Genomic DNA, 18,526 nt, shown 5'->3' with positions numbered 1-18,526 from the left:
CACCCCGGTCTCAGGGTGTGCAGTCCAAGCTAATTCTGTCGTGGCCCACTTTGTGTCCATCAGCGTCTCTGTGAAAGAAAGCAGAAAGAAAACAACCAGGTCAGACAAAGAGGAACAGGGTGACGGAGGAGATCAATGGAAACTTTCGATAGTTTTACAACAATGTCATAAATGTTCTGCGGAAGAGATAAGACGCTTTGAGCAGAGTTGTTCTCAGATAACTGGAGGAATAACTCAGTGACATAAAGCACGGGCTTACAGCGATATTAGATTCAATTAGACAAAGAAGCACTGTGTGCCCGCGTGTGACAGGAAGACCATGAGACAGCGGCGAAGTGAGACAGATCTAGGTGGGTGATCTGTGAGGTATTGTGTGCCATTTTATTGCACCTCCTTGTCTGGCTAATTAGTTTCAATTAGACATTTGCTTTATACAGGGGAAAGGAAACAACTGAGAAACAGTTCCGTTTCCCACAGGGCACTGTGAGACACACACATACACACACACACGCAATAAGTAACAGGTTGTAAAACTCCACAAGATATATAACCCAACAGAAGGCTTGAATGGAGAGGGGGGTTATAAAGTTAGGTGTCACAAAAGAGAAGCTCTTGAGCAGAACGGAGGTCAATACACTTCAATTGGATTCACTTTCTGTCAATACTTCAAGTTTACCTTACATTTACTCCTGTCTCTTGGTGCACACGTCATATACACGAAACATACAAAAAAGGATTTTTGTGAAAATCTCTTCTCTCCTCACCACTTTCCACTCTCATGTTTCTACTGGCAAAAATGCCGGCTTTGTGACAGCATGGACGGAAGACTATAAATGTCGAATCTTTTACTACCTGGCGCTGAAGGCGCAGTATGCAGCCACCGTTATTATCTCAACCGCTGTGCTGTTCTACAAGATAGTAAAAGATGAAGAAACGGCACTGCCAGAAACTGAGCACGCACTGTCGCTGGTCATGGAAGGAAGTGCGAGATGTTCCATTTTTCCTGCCTCGGTTGCAGGGGACAAACCTCGAGATGTCTTTCTGCCCACCTTGCTACTCTGCCATCATTTCTGAGGTTTTCTCTGCCTGTGTCTCCCTCTTTCATCTTTGAAGAAAAATCACCTGCTAAGCCGACAAGCAACAGGACTTGGGAGCAAAATAAAAGAGAAAACTCCAGGATTTCACCATCCCTTCTCCAAATACCTGCTGCCACCGCTGCTGCATTCAGGAGCACCAGCAGTGACAAACGCAAACACCCTCAAACTCAAAGACCTCTTGTGAATTACGTCTGGCTCTGTGGAGACGACATGCTCCTGCAGCTAGGAATTCCCATTGAATTCCACCCCCTCATGCTTTGAGTGACAATGCCTCTGACATGTGTATGTGCCTATTGCACTGGTGAGAAAACATGACTTCCAAGAGGGTTCCTGCCAAAAAGAGATATTTTCTTGTGCAAAAAAACCCCCCAAAACATATACAATCAGATTTCAAATGTAGCTTTGGCTTGTTGGCCTCAGGCGAAATGGTCCAGAAGCTTTACTATGAGCCAGTTCACGCAGTGGGAACTGTCTCTCTGGGAATGGCACTGGGAGCTGAGGTGAATATCATGTTCTTGTAACAGCACAGGGTCAAACCCAGCTCGCAGCCTTTGTCACAGACACTCCTTTCTCCCTCTCTCCTGTCAGTCTCTAATATTCTCTCTGAGCTGATAGTGGAGACGCTTTAAAACAAATCATGAATGTGGTCTGTTTTTGACGAGAGCTCTTTTTGTAAGCAGGTGCAATGAGCCGCATTTGTCACTTGAGCAAATAAGGGCCTACTAGTGTTTTCATCTCAGAAACTGTGTCAGTGCATATTAGCTGCGGGACTTCCCCTGACTCATACCGTGACAGTGTGTGATTTGGGGCCTGTTACCTGCAGCTACGTGGATAGGTAAGCCGGTGCGGGGGAAATGATACACCTCTGCTGCCTGGTGTTTATTGTTATGACTGCGCCGTGTGTGTGGTGCATTGGCTTTTCATTAGGGCTGACCTTGCTGAAAATGACAACACGTTGAAGCACAATGACAGACTGGGAGAGTCATAGAGTGGAGAGGAGGGGCGAAACAGAGATGAGAGAGAAAGAACGAGAGCCGGAGAGCAGAGTGATATGCAAAACACACACAGCTGTGCAGTCTGACTCAGTGGTTTAGACAGTGGATCATTCGGGGGTGCATGTGCAGCAGTAGCCCTTCCTTTCTCGATGCATCTGCATTGTATAACCTCTGTGTGTGTGTGTGTGTGTGTGTGTGTGTGTGTGTGTGTGTGTGTGTGTGTGTGTGTGAATGCGTATATGCATGTGTGTTTGGAAAGGTAATTGTGTGCATGTGTGTATTTGGTGCAAAGCCCTGTATTGTGCCCAAAGTGGAACACCAATCCTGAGTCAATGGGCCAGAGCAAAGGCACTAAATGACCCCGACCTAACCCAGCCGCTCCCTCTCCGTCAGTGTGTGTGTGGTTGGCTGCTAGGCTCATTTGTCTCTGCACACCATGTTTATGTGTGTGAGTAACACACCAGGCAGTCGAGGCACACTGCAATATTCATGACTGTACAGCAAATTCAGACACCTGCACAGTCACAGAAAATAAACACACACACACACACACACACACACACACACACACACACACACACACACACACACACACACACACACACACACAAAGGAAACAAAACAAACCAGAATATAAAATGCTATATGCCCACGCACGCAGCAACCGGTTTTGTGCGCCAAACCAACAAACTTGTGCTTTATGGATGATAACAGATGAGAGCGAGAGGCAGAGTACGACAGATTAAAGAAAGAGAAGTATTTTTTAAAGCAACAACCTCTGAAAGCGTCTAAGACCGTGCTGGCTGCTTGCCTAATGGGCCCGGTTTATAGAAAGAAAAAAGAAAAAAAAGGAGGAAAAGAAAGCCAGAAGGATGAATTGAGGGGAAAAACAACCACCATGTGACTATAAGACCCTTCCCCGTACATAGAAAGTGCTTCTGTTTGCCTTTTAGCTCCATACATTTAGCTTCATTCACATCCTGCAACTGTAAAATGAGAGAAGGAAGGGTCGTAGGTTGTAGGGGGAACGAAAAGAGCAAACAGAGTAGATCAGGCAAATGAACATGCAAATTTTACTGCCATCAAACAGGCAGAGAGCGACGGTGGAGCATGCAGATGTGGGAGGTAGCACCGGATCAGGATGCACAGATGCACAAGGCTGTTTAATCCATCTTCCTTGTATGCACTTTTTTCTCATTCATTTCCAATCTCTTTCTCATCATCCCTGTGAAATGATGGATCTAATTCCTCATTGTTTCTCTATCTCCATCTTTTTCTCTTCATCTTCCCCCTTTTTATCACACACTTTCTGAAACTACTTTCTCTCTCTCTTCCCTCCACTGGGAAGTGATCGGTTTGACCTCTTTTCACTTGTCGTTTTGCTCTTTCTCTTCCCTCCCGCTTTTCTTGCCAAACTCTATATCTGTACTTGTGTTTTCACGCTGTGCTGTGATGGATGTGACATGCGGTGTACAGGGGAATGCTTTTCAACCTCCTACCGCTTACGCAGACTATTCAATTAGCGAGTCACTGTTTGAATAACTTGAGCATCGCTTTAGTAAAGTGTTATTTATGATAGAGGTCAAATGCACCTGGGATTAGCATAACAAACACGGGGGAAAAATGGCAGTGACATTTGTTTTCTCGGCGAACTCTGATTGTGTGAGAAAATTTGCTGAAGTACAAACAGGCTTGGAGAGATCATATTCAGGCAAATACGTGTGCGTACGCACATACACACACATGCATGCACACACGCAAAGCCAACCCCTACACTCTAATCCTGTAATGACAGGGCAGGCCTAATAACAGGGGAGGGCACTGAAGCATTCGTCCCTATGGCCGCATCCAACACACACTCACACGCACACAAGCAAACACACAAAGCACCCAGAGTTACAAGGCTCTTAAAATATTTCTTTGTTCAAACAAGCAGACTTCTTAAAAGAAAGAAAAAAGAGGAGGACAGAAAGAGGAAAGGGGGAAGAAAGGCTATTATTGAGGGACAGGAATGTGTCTCACAGGGCTAAGTCCCCAGGACACGAGGAGCAGACAGGTGAGGGATTTAGCTTGGAACTTGCCGCGTCTCGAGCTTTTTAGCATGGCCGTCTTTGTCAGTGTGACCCCGTCGTTGACAAGTGAAAGCTAACTGAACTAAAACCCTCAGGGGAGCTAAAAGATATGTCTCGACACCCTCTGAAATAAGGGTGTTGCAGATAGCAAGGCAGGGCGCTGTTTGAAATGTTAGCCGAGGGCTTTTTTTGTTGACGCAACAGCTTCCTGTTAGCTTGATTTCCTGCTACAGAGCAAAATGGCTTCTCCTCGTGCTAGCATCAGCTGCTGTATTATTGAAACACGATGACAGCAGGATTTTGTTTTCAGCCAGAAAAAGAAGAAAAAAAAAATTCAACCTCCCCCCCAGTGACTCCTTCCCCTAAATCCTTCCCCTCAGGCTTCTCCACTAGTTAATTATCTTTTCCCCACCTCTTCTCCGAGTTGCTTTTGTTGTGTTCTTCTACAGTCAAACAACCAAGCACATGGCAACCTGGCATGGGGAAGCCACTCCATTAAAATACTATGCCGCCTGGTTGCCAAACACTTGAGCCTCTGTTTAGCCACAGAAACAGTGAAATGTGTCAACACTGAGAGCGAGGACCCCACGCTCCACCTATTAGCGCTATTAGCCTGATTGCTTTGTGTGCCATCTTTGTTGGCTCGGCTTTTGTCGTCCAACGTGGAGCAGAGAGAGAGGAAGCGACACGCAGAAAAGGAGAGCAGGAGGAGAGATGCTATTCAAATTCAAATTGTCCGAGCAGCCTTTTTGCCTTTGTGCGGGGCCAGAGTGCGATGATTAGGAGAAGTCCCCTCCATTTTATGGCGAGACCTCCCCTTCAGCACCCACACACACACACACACACACACACACACACACGCACACACACACACACACACACACACACACACACACACACACACACACACACACACACACACAGACTCTCATAGTCACGGTAATTGGTTGCTGCGACATGGACAGGCCAAGGAGGTGATTCCTCTGTGGAATTCCTGAACGGACTCGTCTCCCACGACAAACCTTCCCTCCCCTCTGCTCCTCATCAGCACACACACACACACACACACACCCACACACACACACACACACACACACACACACACACACACACACACACACACACACACACACACACACACACACACACACTTCACCCTGCTACCACTCACTGTCAGTCATCCCACAATGGCTGTCACACAAGACGTTTGTCCTGTGTGTGTGCTAACAGCGTTACGCTGTCGATGCCTAGGAAATAAGCTCCCTTTCTACCTTTCTGTCTCTTTCCTCGTCTCCCAGTTTTTTCTTTCCCTCTGACTCAGTCTAACTTTTGTATCATCTCTCCCCACGGGGAAGTCTAATGAACGCAAGTCTTTGCCCTCTGCATTTGCCACTGGGCCCCTGCCCTCAATTATTTTCCCCTCGTCAAAAGATACCTTGGGGCTGAATACAATTTGGGTACCTTCTTTTTTTTTTTTTGGTCTGTCTGCCTGCTATGGCCCATCTTGTCTGCAGAGGCAATTTCTAACCAGCAGCTCTTACCCGATGACACTGGAACTGGTGATAAATAAACAAAAACAAACACAGCCAGGCTTTGAGGGAGCAGCAGAGCAGTTGAAATGGAAAAAGAAAGAGCTTTGATCTCCGAATGGAGGACATTGTGAGCTAGTGCAGCTGCTTTTTGAAATTACATATATGTGCATGTGTGTGTGTTTGTCTGTGTGTGTGCGCTGCAACCAAAGAGTGTATTGCCTTTTCAAGGGCTCATGAAGTCTGGTTTAGTTCCTGTGCTGCCACTGGAATGGACCTCTTTGTCTCCCCCCACCCTCCCTTTTTTCTTTCTCTCTCTCTCTCTACCCCTCCCTATCCCCTTCTCTCACTAACTCTCCTAATTACAAAGCACAGAGGATCTGACGAACAGGTAGCCCTAAGGGCAGCTGTCTACAAAACCAGGTGTGCCTTCATGTGTGTGTGTGAATACATGTGCGTCAGCATGTGTGTGTTTGAATGAGTGAGTGCGCTGTATGTACGTGTGCATGCTCAGCCATTTGAAGCCGGCGTCTCTCTATGATGAGTATGAGCGATTGTACGTGTGCCTGTTTGAGTCACCACTGTATGCTGTTAAGTGGTGGAAACTGGAGTGTCTGCTTTGTTTACTGCTTTGTCACCGTGGCATTTACCTTGTACCTCTAAGGATTAGTCGTTCAAATGCTGGCTACTAGGAATCCAATCTTATTTCATTGTTACACTCAAAATAAGTTACTATAGATAACTGTATTTTCTAACTTTTATGGAAATGCTAAAACCTGAACATTCACTTGTGTGAATGTGCATATTCTCTCACTTCTCTTGTCCATCTTCCTAGTTATCCACCCAGCCCCTCACCCTGCCCAGCATTCACAGCTGTCTGCATTGTCCCGCGGGTTCATTGAATGGCTCTGTGTTTGGTTGGCTGTTGAAAAAGTCACAGCCCCTTCATCAACAGGACTGACAACATAACACATACGCGCACAAATACACACATTCACGGTTGGGGGTGAGCCATTAGCACTTGTTTTATTGGCTACTTGCTCTCTGACACAAGCACTTTAGAATACCTTCAAAATCCAATTCTGGAAAGGTTCAATGGGAATCCTCCATAGTGTGAGTGTCTGCATTTCATCTGGAGAGCCATCTTTGCTCCCGTTAGTGTACTTCTATCTAATCAGCATTTTCTTTTAGCTGTTGTTCGCTTGCAAATGAAAATACCAATGTAGCACAGCAGATTGCCCAAGACATGCAGTTTAACTTACAGCTGATTGACGTGTTTTCCGCTGAATACTTAAACTATCTTTGAACCTGCAGCCTTTTAGTCGCCGCTTCATTTCCCTCACTGTGAGGGCTGCACTTAACATTTTGCTCTCCGAAGGGAATGTGAAAGCTTTTGTTCACCGTCCATAACATTCCACATTTATCTTTATGTCCCTCCCTGCCCCTTTACGCAACATGTTCACATCTTCACGTGCGTGTGCACTTTCCACAAAACTGCTGATGCTGACTCTGGCGACTTAATAACAGAGCTCTGAGCCTTTGTCTGAGAAGACCTAACCACCTTTGTTTTTTGTTTTTTTTTAACAATCTTGCTTCCCTGCGTGACTTTAAGTTTACGGGGTTTCATTCCCCACTGAAATATTCCTCTGAGGAAATCATCCCGGACCCTGCTGATTTACGACACTGAGATGTTTGGCCTTGTCACGTGAGATCTAATTAAAGCTGCCGGTGCTTTAACTCAGCTGTAACTGGAAATCAAGCATGGGGCTGCATATTTGATCCTGACATCATCTGAAATGGAAATATAACTCCTGCATTCACAGGAAATGAGAGTATTGTCACTGCAAAGTACCTCTTCCTTTGTTGTGTTTTTTAGCTGGAAAAGGTTTTTAAAGAAGTCCAAGTATTAATCAACCAAGTATTGTTTCATTATAGCAATGATTTTGTAAGGTTTGAGCACATGTACTGCTTGCATTTCATTTTGGAAAGGCATGCTCCTCATTTGCAAATGATTATGTTAAGGGCATCAGGTCTGCTTGTGTTTAACCACCACCAGGAAATGGGCACAAAACCAGGTTTCTGTCAGGACACGCAATGTTTACATCACCTAACATGGAAACTATTGCCTCGACCTTTACCATAAATGAAGACATTTTTCTTACAACCCTTCGTGGAAATTCTCCACACCTTTCCCCACCCCCCCACCCCCCTGTTTTACAGCATTTTATGATTCAGTCTGGGTTTTGATTTTTCGAACGCTGACAGTAAACACTGTTTAAGCGTAATACTTTAGTCATGAATTAGATTGCTGAATCCAAGCACGGGGTGATTTGAGCAGTGTGTGCCTCTGCGTGAGACGCCTAGATGCCATCATCCTGATTTCCTGGCAAAGGACTCAGCCAACTGCGACTGAAAAATGCAAACAAGCAAGCAAGGAGCAGGTTCGCGTTTGCCCCAAGGATCTCCATATGGAAATATGGATCTCCTTGTTGCATTTTGTGGGTATTTGTGCGTGTGTATGTTTGTATTAGTCAGAGCGAGAAAGGAGTAATTTGGGTGTCTATTTGTGTGTCTGATAGAGTGTGCGTGTGTGACACTACAGCTGTTGATTTCATTCATTTCACCTCATGCTCCCTGAGGGGGATGGAATACCTGGAGTATGATTCATATTTAAAACACAATATAGTGTAACTGCAACCTCAGCAAGCTCTGAGTGATTTATTAGTCTGCCACACAAATGAAAGACAAAACACCCTACATGAACACGTAGAGGTGCACATTTAACTTCAGTGTTTTCCCTTCTATAAAAATACTTACTCGACACGTACCAAAATAACAAGCGTGCAAAACACCTCCTGACATCAGCTCCACCTTTACCTAGTTTTCAACCATGCATGTGCTGCAAAAAATGACACCGTCTTTTTTCAGCGATACCTTCCTTTGTATGTGGGTTTCAAAGTCATGTTCAAGAGCACTGCAGTAGAAGGAGACAGACTGTAATTTTTTGCAGAGAAGTTACTGTATATAACAAAAAGGATATTATTTAGGGCGGCACGGTCCAGCAGGTAGTACGTGTGCCTCACAGCAAGAAGGTTGCCAGTTCGTTCCCCGGGCGGGGCCCTTCTGTGCGAAGTTTGCATGTTCTACCCGTGCATGCGTGGGTTCTCTCCGGGTACTCCGGCTTCCTCCCACAGACCAAAAACATGCTCATTAGGTTAAATGGTGACTCTAAAATTTCCCCTAGGTGTGAGTGTGAGCGTGAATGGTTGTTTGTCTTGTGTGCTGCCCTGCGATCGACAGGCGACCAGTCCAGGGTGTACCCCGCCTCTCGCCCGTTGACAGCTGGGAGAGGCTCCAGCAACCCTGAAAGGGATAGGTTGCATAGAAAATGGATGGATGGATATTTTTTATCAAAAAAAAAATGTGTTTTTCATTCCAGCTAAAATCTTCCTTTCTTTAATGCAACCCACGTTCAGCCAGAGCTGAGCCAGCATGACAAAAATGGTCTTTCACGTCTCCTAAAACAGATACATGCCTCTTTATCTATCCATCTCATACTCCAAGTACTTTGGCATGTAGGCTACTTAAAGCTTGTTAGTGATGTTCAACAACTGCCTCATTATATGTTCATCTACAAAGAGAGAGGGGGGCGGTGGACTAATTTTCTAAATGAGATAAAGCAGTGCCGATATTCTTTGATTTGCTGCTTTGTCAAACCTGCAGACTGCTCTGATGACTCCTCAGTGGTTACGGTTAATGAACAAACGGTGCACTGTAGCTCCCAACCCCAATAAAGATCATGTGAGGTAACGCAGATGCTAATAAATATGAAGTGTCTCAAAGGTCAAACAAGAAGAGGGGAAGATATAATGTGATTTAATTAGTTTTGAAATGAGCTTCAGTCTTACTCAACAGTCTCATTTAAATGTTGGGATTCCCCAAAAAAATTTAATTAGACTGAATCAAAGGGAGGCGCGCAGATATGCGAGGCACACATCCACAAATTGTATACATACAAAATCAACCATCAGCTACTATCTATCTTTCTATCTGCCTTTATTTTGTTATTGGAGGAACACGGCATCCCAGCAGCTCAGTCTGTGCGTGTGTGTCTGTCTGTGAGCAGAAATTCACCTGGCGCCTCTGCGTCTCTGAGGGATTTTGGGTATTAGAGATGCAGGCTAACATTGTGACAGGTGAGTGTCAGGACTCGCTAACCCCATCCAAGTCACATTTAGCATTTCAAGTCTGCTGGTGGGTTTTTTTGGCAGACAGCAGTCTCCCCTAATATTTTACCTTCATTGACCCCACCCCCACCACCACAGTCACATTTCTGCAGATTCTGTTTGTCCTTTCATGGGAGCAAAGACTTCTTGAGAGAGTGGCCTTGTGGTTATTGAGACGCTATGCTGTAAAACATCACAGAGTATATCATCAAGGTCAGTGTGTGTCTATTAGTAGACTGTTAAAATGTCCTTGAGAAAGAAAATGAACTTTTATTTGCTGAGTGATTGTAAGTCTCTCTGGTCAGAGCACCAGGCAAAACTCACTGCAGTATAATTAAAACATTGGGACGTCCACGCCAGAGACAAAAAGCAATGAATGAGGAGTGACCCATGTGGAAAACAATAATAGGATATGTGCCAACCGTCCCCTGTATTTTCAATGCATTACTTCCCAGCCCGATACAGCCACAGCACAGAGGAAGTGACTACTGAAAATGGGTTTACTAGTCGAGATAAGCAAGGGGGAGGTGGGTGGAGAGCTGAAGAAAGAGGGAGAGATAGATTCCCAGCTTTGGGTGTGGCTGCTTGTGATTTAAAAAAAAAAAAAAAAAAAAAAAAAAAAAAGTCATTCAGTGCATTCATACCAGCAATGCTTGTAAGTCTCTCTAGATTTTAGAGAGGAAAAGTAAGAGTCAAGGAAAAAGAGGAGGAGGGAGGGGGGAGACAGAGACGGGAGTGCAAAAGAAAAGAAGGGATATTCAAAGGGAGCAAAGCAGAGAAAAAGATGGGAATGAAAGGCAAAGGGGGCCAGAAAGGTAACAAAGGGGGTGGAGGGGAGGCAGGAGGGAGGGGTGAACACAGAGGAGAGAAAAGGAGGGAGAGGAGAGGATGGAGAGCTGGTACACACTCTCTTGTATTCCCCACAGCCCCTATGCTTCTTTCATTGCCACTGTGTTTTTGGCATGCTGACATGCAGCGGCCTTCAGAGACTGTGTGTGAGTGAATGTGTGTGTAGACGTCTACGATGTCGTGCACATGTTTGTGTGTCTGCCTGAAGTGTCTGTGTTTAACATGCAGCCTGATGGGAACTGTTTTTGCTCATTGCCTTACTGCAGCCCAGGGAGCCATCGTCTACTTCACGGCTGTCCTTTTCTCTGCTCTTCTCCTCTCTAGTCCTTTTCTGCCTCCTCTCCTCTCCTCTCCTCTCCTCTCCTCTCCTCTCCTCTCCTCTCCTCTCCTCTCCTCTCCTCTCCTGCTTTCCTCAGCCCCTGTGCCAACCGGGGCCTCCATTCACAACAGCTCGATAGATTTGGCAACAGGCTGCGTAGAAGATAGCGGCACAGATTCCTGGACCAAATACATGAAAATGTGATAGCAGCAACTTGTCCTTGGGGAGCTATGTGTGAATTTCAATGGAAATATTTCACTGGTGCTGAGAACGCACACACTCACCTGTGTGAATGAATGAGTATTTGCTTGTATGGGTGGAAGCTAGTGATTATCAGAGTGTCTCAGAGGCACGAGAAGCATAAACATGCACAGATACACACACACACTTTTGTTCAGTAGGAGGTGGGCTATTGTGCTGCCTGTGCAGTCGGATTGTGCTCGAGCAGTTACCTCACAGCTCTAATAGCAGGTTTCAGGCAATTTTGTGTGTCAGCAATGGCTGACTCAACAAACAGAGCTCAATCACATGGGAACACAAACCCATACTGTACACTTGCATAATGCTAATGCACACACATTATGCATAATACATTATTTAAACAATAATAACACTAAAACACATACAAATAGAAAATGAGACATGTTATTAAGACTCCTACACACACACATGCACACACACACACACACACACACACAAATCCTGTTTGTTCACTGGGGGTGTAGCCCAGAAAGAGCTGGAACCGGGCATTGAATAAAAGCTGTGGCTTTTTGAATGGCTGAGCACCACAAGAAAAGGGCTTAGCACCCAGCTTTGCCATTCTGTTTCAATAGCCACTCAGTCTCTCTCACAAACACATGCCATCTCTATGTCTCTCTCTCTCTCTTACTCTCTCACTCTCTCACTCTCTCTTCCCCATTGTTTCTCTTTAAACAGTCTCTCCTAATACAGTCATCTGCCAACATATCAGATCACCTTACAATGCACTTCCACTGCAGCATGTAATGATCGTGTTGAATCTAATTAAAGTTGGCTACTTCCTGTTACACCCGGAACAGCTGCCCATGTGTCTGAAAGCGAGGGGCAAAAGCCCCAATGTGGTCCACATTTTCCGCATGCCAGTGGCTTCCAATTACTTTAAAACAGTTTAAAAAATACTGTGGTGGTAGAGACCAAAAGTCTTTGAGGTTTGCTTGTTCCTTTTTTGCTTCTCCTCGGAAACTTTCACAGACAGGATAAACAAAAACAGAACCAAAATAGGAGCTGGGGACTACCCTATTAGCAGGACTCCAACTACACATACTAAAAACTGTCTTTTGGCTCATCGAGCAACCGCTGATGATTTATGAAGATGTTTCAGGGTAATTATCAAGTCAATTATCACCGCCAGTCATGTTAATTTCCCAGGTATGCCCTCGTTTACCTGTGAGGAGGAAAAAAAGAGAAGAGTGGGAAAAGAGAAAGGTAGAAAAAATGGCAGATGGGGAATTTTAGTAGATGAGTAATTATACTCTACCACCACCACGCATATGCCTCATCGCACCCCCACTCCCCTGTTCTGTCTTTTCAAAAGGAAGGATAAGGAGGACCAGGTGACGTGCAAACCCTGCGGCCAGACGGGTGCTTCTCACATCAGCTCGTTAAGCAGACAGGGGCCTCGTTACAGTTTACCTGCTTGCCCAGTCATTAACCATTCAGGTCAAAGACACTGAGAACAAAAGGGAGGTTAGGGCAGTTGAAGTCAGGAATGCAACCTGCCAGGTCAGGGCTCTGTGTGACTGAGACGCTCTCTCACATGCACACACCCTGTCTGTTACAGCCACGCAAATTCATACACGCAAAGATCACATAGAAGATATCTCTCTCTCTGTAACCTCACACATAAAGAAGCCAGGGAGAGGCGCTTTATGTAAAACAATTAAAATTCAAATGCAGCATGCAACAGTGCAAATACAAACAGGAACAAGAACAATGGCCCAGATGCACTCACATACCAGATGCTGTTTATATAAAACACTGGACTAGGTAAACTGGGCAGGTCAGCTGGTTTTGTCTTGTTTCTTCCCCTCACAAATCCTTCCTTCCTGTTGTCTGTTTGTCTTTTGTTTCTACCTTTATGACTCTGGCTACCACTCCCATTCTTCTCTATCTTTTTCTCCTTCACAGATGTGTGTTTGCTAGCAATAACTGACCAGCTCTGGATCTTTGGAGTGAAGTAGTTCAAGTTTCCACCTTGTAAAATCTTGCCAGCAGCATTGCTCTCCTGCATGAGATAGCTGGAAACAACCTAATTTCTGGCTGCCTGTTTTCATTCTTTGCACTGTGAACAATGGTTAATGGTCTATGATGACAACCAGCTGCGGATTGATTACTGAAAAAGGTTTATATATTTATTTTGGGGACCAGGCTTTTATTTCATTTCTGAAGTGGGTGGTAGCAGATAAATGTGTTTATTTGTTATTTGGCATCATTAACATAGAGTAAGAGGTGCAGAGGAGAGATCATTATTGTTTATGGCTATTTTGTTTTTCAGTGCCACATACCCACAAATGGCTGAATGAGATTAATCACGTTGATCTGTTTTGGAGTGGAGGCTCTCTCTCACACTATCTGCGTGTCTCCCTCTCGACCTCCCCTCCCCTCGCTTCCAGAGATTCTCGTCAGACCCGCATTCTTAATCGCCACTGAGTTAATTAATCTCACACTTGGCTGCTGTAATAACTTGACTTGTTAGACCTCCTCTGTGCAAATGGACTTCGCCTCTTTAGCAGCTAAAAGCACCAGTAATGAACCAGCCAGGAGTCAGGCAGAGAGAAAGAGCATCGGGAGCATCCAGAAAATGCTTAAAACTTGGCCATGTCAATGTTATTATCTGCTCAACCCTACATGTACATTGCATTTAGATTTTAGCCATTTTGCTTACATCCCTGCAAAGTGGCTTCTTGTAAATGTAACAGTGCTGTACAACAAGCTCCAGTTTCTAGAATGACAACGTTGCAAGATATGAGAAACTGCAAACATCAGCTACAGCCTCTAACAACAGATCCAACTTAATCTATGTGTCACTCTAGGTATGATGTCATTTAAAAGAAATAACTAAGAGCTGGGAAGATTGAGAAGAAATTTCTGGCTTTAATAGGCACTAACTATTGCCTCACTTAATCATTGCCATGTTTATTTTAAAGCATTAGTATAATTACCATAATAAACAATACCACTGCTGTGAAGGTTGGCAACCTCTAACCTCCAAAATAAACTTCACATTTTCTGCCACACAGATTCCAGGAACATGGCTTTATAACTTTACAGTACACAGGGGGATTAACTTTATGACACAAAACAGTAATGACATTTATACTGCAAACAATACAAAACTCCATTCTAGTTCTATGATTTCAACAACATGATCTCAATACAAAGAAGGGTTGTTCTTGGTTCATATTTTTATGTTTACTCTTAAAAACAAATAAAGGGGGGAGTAGCAGTACCTACTTTTTATGGGAAATTTGGTAGCAGTTTTGGGAGACATTTTATTCGTTACAGTATAAACCACCTTTATATAAAAAAAGAGAGAGAGTGGAGAAAAAGATCATGTAAAATGAGCACGATGACGGCCAAAAAGGAAAAGTTACAGCCAGACTTAAACCTGTTCTCAGCCCAGCTCAGCATTATCTGGTCAATCTCATGGTCAGGGATTGGTGAAGTCCCAAACCTTATTACATATTAATGTATTTAACCTATGGAGAAACCACTCGATAGATAGTCATGGCACAGAGTCCTGGCTCTGGGCAATTAAAAGAAATTGACGGATGGACAGACAGACATCCAAGGCTGCTGGGGTCCATATGGCAGGGGGCTTTCAGAGGCCCACTTCAATTACATAAAGACCTCTGCGCATTGGAATGACACACAGAGGACCCCAGACAGCAACACCAGAGAAAGATGGAATAAACCATACAGCGGTTAGTAACACACAGACATGGACACATATATATGCACACACACATGCACAGAAATAGGCAGACTGGCAAGGACACAGGTCCCAAAATGCAGGTTTCACACACACACACACACACACACACACACACACACGCATCACAGGCTGACACAGACACAGACAAAGTGAGCGTCCTATCTTTCTCTACCACACATACACACACAGAAGCACATCCTGTCATTGTCCTAGTAAGATGGATGTGTAAATAATCACACCATGATTACAGAACCACTTGCATCACCGATCCACGCTCAAGGACCCTCACACACTCCAGCAGGTCTGCTAAGCCCAAGCAAGCTGACTGGCCTGGACTTCATGCCTCAACTCCTCTTTCATCTGAAGGTGTCCTGTTGTCCTTAAAGCACCTAAACAGCAGCATAAATCTAAGAGATAGAGGCTGGTCGTACATCAGGACAAGGGAGGAGGAGAGGGACACTATCTAAACAAGAAGTGAGGAAGGTTGAAGTTTGATGGTTTAGCTGAATGATGTGGATGACAAATAAGATTAGGGAGGGAATGGGGAGCTCTGGGTTAAATATACTTTCTCTCCTGATGTGTTTTTTCTCTCTAGAAAATACACAGTGTAGGTTTTTTTTTTCATTTTGTCATCTATTTATCTCTCCATCCCTCTGTCTTTCTCTTGGGATACGTAGGAGGAATATAGGCTACCCTGGCTAATGTATTCTTCACCCTTTGCTGATGTGTAACTAAAACTGGCAGTTTGGAGGGAGCAAGGTGTTGCCAATTACCACCACACCCCCATGACCTACACATACTGTACACACACATGCACACACGCTGTAGCTCTAACCACATGGCCGCCAGGCACCCATTGATTTATGTGCTTAACACACAGTGCTTGTCTGCACACATACTAACATTCTGCATCTGAAACATGGATTTTCATCTTTAGAGGATGTGCATCTGTGCGTGTGTGTGAAGAGACACAGAGTATAGTGTGTATGTGTGTGTTTGCATTCGTGAGTATTCTGATGTGTCCATCATCCTAGTAAAATGCATAACCTGATGCCTCTGGAAGAAAAAGGGAAGATGGTAAGTGGATATAAAGGACAAGGCAGGGGGTTAAAAAAAACAGGTTACAGGGACAGCCACTAGTCAGTTTATACATTAACCTTTTTTGACAGCCTTCTCAGTTTTAACAGGACAAATTGTATGAACAGTGCTCAGAGATGAAGCTACTCAGAAGGGAGATAAAATCAAAACTGGAATCAACTTTATTGGCCAAGTATGTGCACACATTCAAGGAAATTACTTCCAGTTTTAAGCTGCTGTCAGTGTACTTACACACAGTTGCTTGAACAATTTACAGGAAGCCAGAAACAGACATACAGCTAAAAGCAAGGAAAACAGAGCTGAGCAAAGACAGGCAAGGATAAACACAGAAGTATAATGTACATACAAGTGGGTGAAAATATCGATATAAACAAATACAGAAAGCAACAATGACTAAGAAAATACAATATGGTGACTGTTTTTTGTTCTTTCTTTTAAACATCTATGTGCACATTCAAGTAAACACAAATAAGAGGAATCTTGTTTTGCACCAGGGTAGTCCAAGAGAACCAATGGTTAACTTTTTCATAACTCACCCAGAAGTTGCCCCCACCTAACCACCTGCCTTACTGTGATCCTTGTAACACTGCCTCTGGCAAATTTAGCAAGTTAAAAAATAACAATCCCAATGTTTATGCCTAAACTCACCCATTAGCACAAGTGTTCAGCTGGGTTCAGTTCTGTTGTGGCCTGTGGCGATACAATCCGAAGGGAATAAACAACAATGAGGTGCAAGTTTGCTTTTTCTCTCCAACTGGAGACATGGGAAATGAGATGCACCAAAAATATCAGTATGTTTCCATCCAGCTCATATGTGTTCCATCTACCTTCAGCACACACAAATAAATTCACAAGCCAGACCTCTTGGTGGTCCAAATGAGCTAGGTGGGGTTGGTAATATGCCAGCCACAGGGTGTGGATCAGCACTGACCTGATTAGTCATCGGCCCTGACCCTGAACCAGCCAAAGTGGGTAGAATACAAATGAATCCCCAGGGCCACTGGCCAGTAAATCTGACTCGGGACCAGTGTTTATGGCATTCAAACCACACCAAACAAGGCCAGAGTGGATGGGCTTACTGACCCTGAACAGTGACTTCGTTTAAAGGAGGGGAAAAGGTTTTTGAGCAGGGTGACTGCAGCACCGATTGGTAGTTGCAGTATTTATAAGACTAGGGTTATACAATGGTGTCTACTGGCATACTTCACCCAAAAAGGTGTTATGAAGCCAACAGTACACATCTGTTGTTTTTCCCTGCATGCAAGAAGCCCCTGTTTAAGAGGGGATATGCTTATCAATAAATCATGGCAGAGTTAAATCTGCAAAGCCCCTGCTGCTCTGGGAAAGTGTTAATATTTCACCAACATGAAGCCCTCCCATTCTTTTCCTTCAGGTTTTCTTCCATATCTAATGACTGTCGAGGTTCAACATATCCGGGCCACTATTTTCTTGGGTTAATGAATAGGTGAGGAATTACTACAACAGACGGAGATGGAAATTGATTCTTTTAAGTTTTGCCTCATTATCCCATGAGGTGCACTTCATCCAGAGCCACAGAAACACAACACCAGACAACCTGGGTTGTATAACGTCAAGGTCATATGGGTGTTATGGTTCTGTGTGTGCATTGAAAGAACGGGGGTCGGTTGTCTGGATTGAAATTGTATGGATTGTGTGGAAGCAGGGCCATTAGTGAGGGACTAATTAGGGGAGACCAAGTGGTCTCCAGTACCGGTCGAAGCCAAGATTCATAAATAAGTAAGTGCAGGGGCAGCCTGGTCGCTTAATTAACAAAGCATGAAAAAAGGGCGTGAATCCCAAGAGGCACAAACCCAATCTGGTTGCAAGGATGGGCTATCGGCAGCATTTCTGTCTATCTTTGGTGGCATTGATTGATGGCAAGCCAAATTGAATCTCTAATCATCACCACCCTTTTATATCTGCACCCCTTGAGATTTACAAAGGCCAAAAGTGGCACAGGGGGTAGATCTTTTATATCCCTTTTTTGACACTAGTGGCATTAACATTGCAGCCCCCCCCCCCCCCCCACACACAACTTTTCTCCCCTGCTCACTTGACCATCCCCATCTGGCCAGGGGTTATCTGACCCCTGTGTGTGTGTTCTCGCTCACACTTTCATGTCTCTGTCGATTGTTTTCACACTCTAAGCTGCTTGGCTGAGGTATTCAAAACCCAGACACCTCACACGACTCCCACTTAGACACCCTCTGCCACCTAAGGAAACATATTGCGTTACAGCCCACTGAGGCACTCCCGCCTTTCTTGTTTCAGCCGTTTCTCTCGCGCTACTCTTTTTTTATTGTCCAAGCTGACAGGAGAGGAACATGTTTTGTGGAAAACGCCTAGG

At 44.5% G+C, this 18,526-nt stretch overlaps 1 protein-coding gene across 12 annotated transcripts in view; it reads right to left on the bottom strand.

Annotated features, from left to right (window-relative positions):
* The window catches only part of LOC139330719 (ephrin type-B receptor 3-like), a 58,661-nt gene that overhangs the window by 27,420 nt on the left and 12,715 nt on the right, over positions 1–18,526 (bottom strand). For all 12 annotated transcript variants that reach the window (XM_070961789.1, XM_070961793.1, XM_070961794.1 and 9 more), the window contains exon 2: positions 4–68. In XM_070961789.1, coding sequence (XP_070817890.1) covers positions 4–68 — 65 coding nt within the window. The remainder of the gene's footprint in view (positions 1–3; positions 69–18,526) is intronic.

This window comes from Chaetodon trifascialis, chromosome 4, assembly GCF_039877785.1.
Source record: "Chaetodon trifascialis isolate fChaTrf1 chromosome 4, fChaTrf1.hap1, whole genome shotgun sequence".
NCBI classification, from domain to species: domain Eukaryota; kingdom Metazoa; phylum Chordata; class Actinopteri; order Chaetodontiformes; family Chaetodontidae; genus Chaetodon; species Chaetodon trifascialis.
This window is presented reverse-complemented; position numbering and strand designations above follow the sequence as displayed.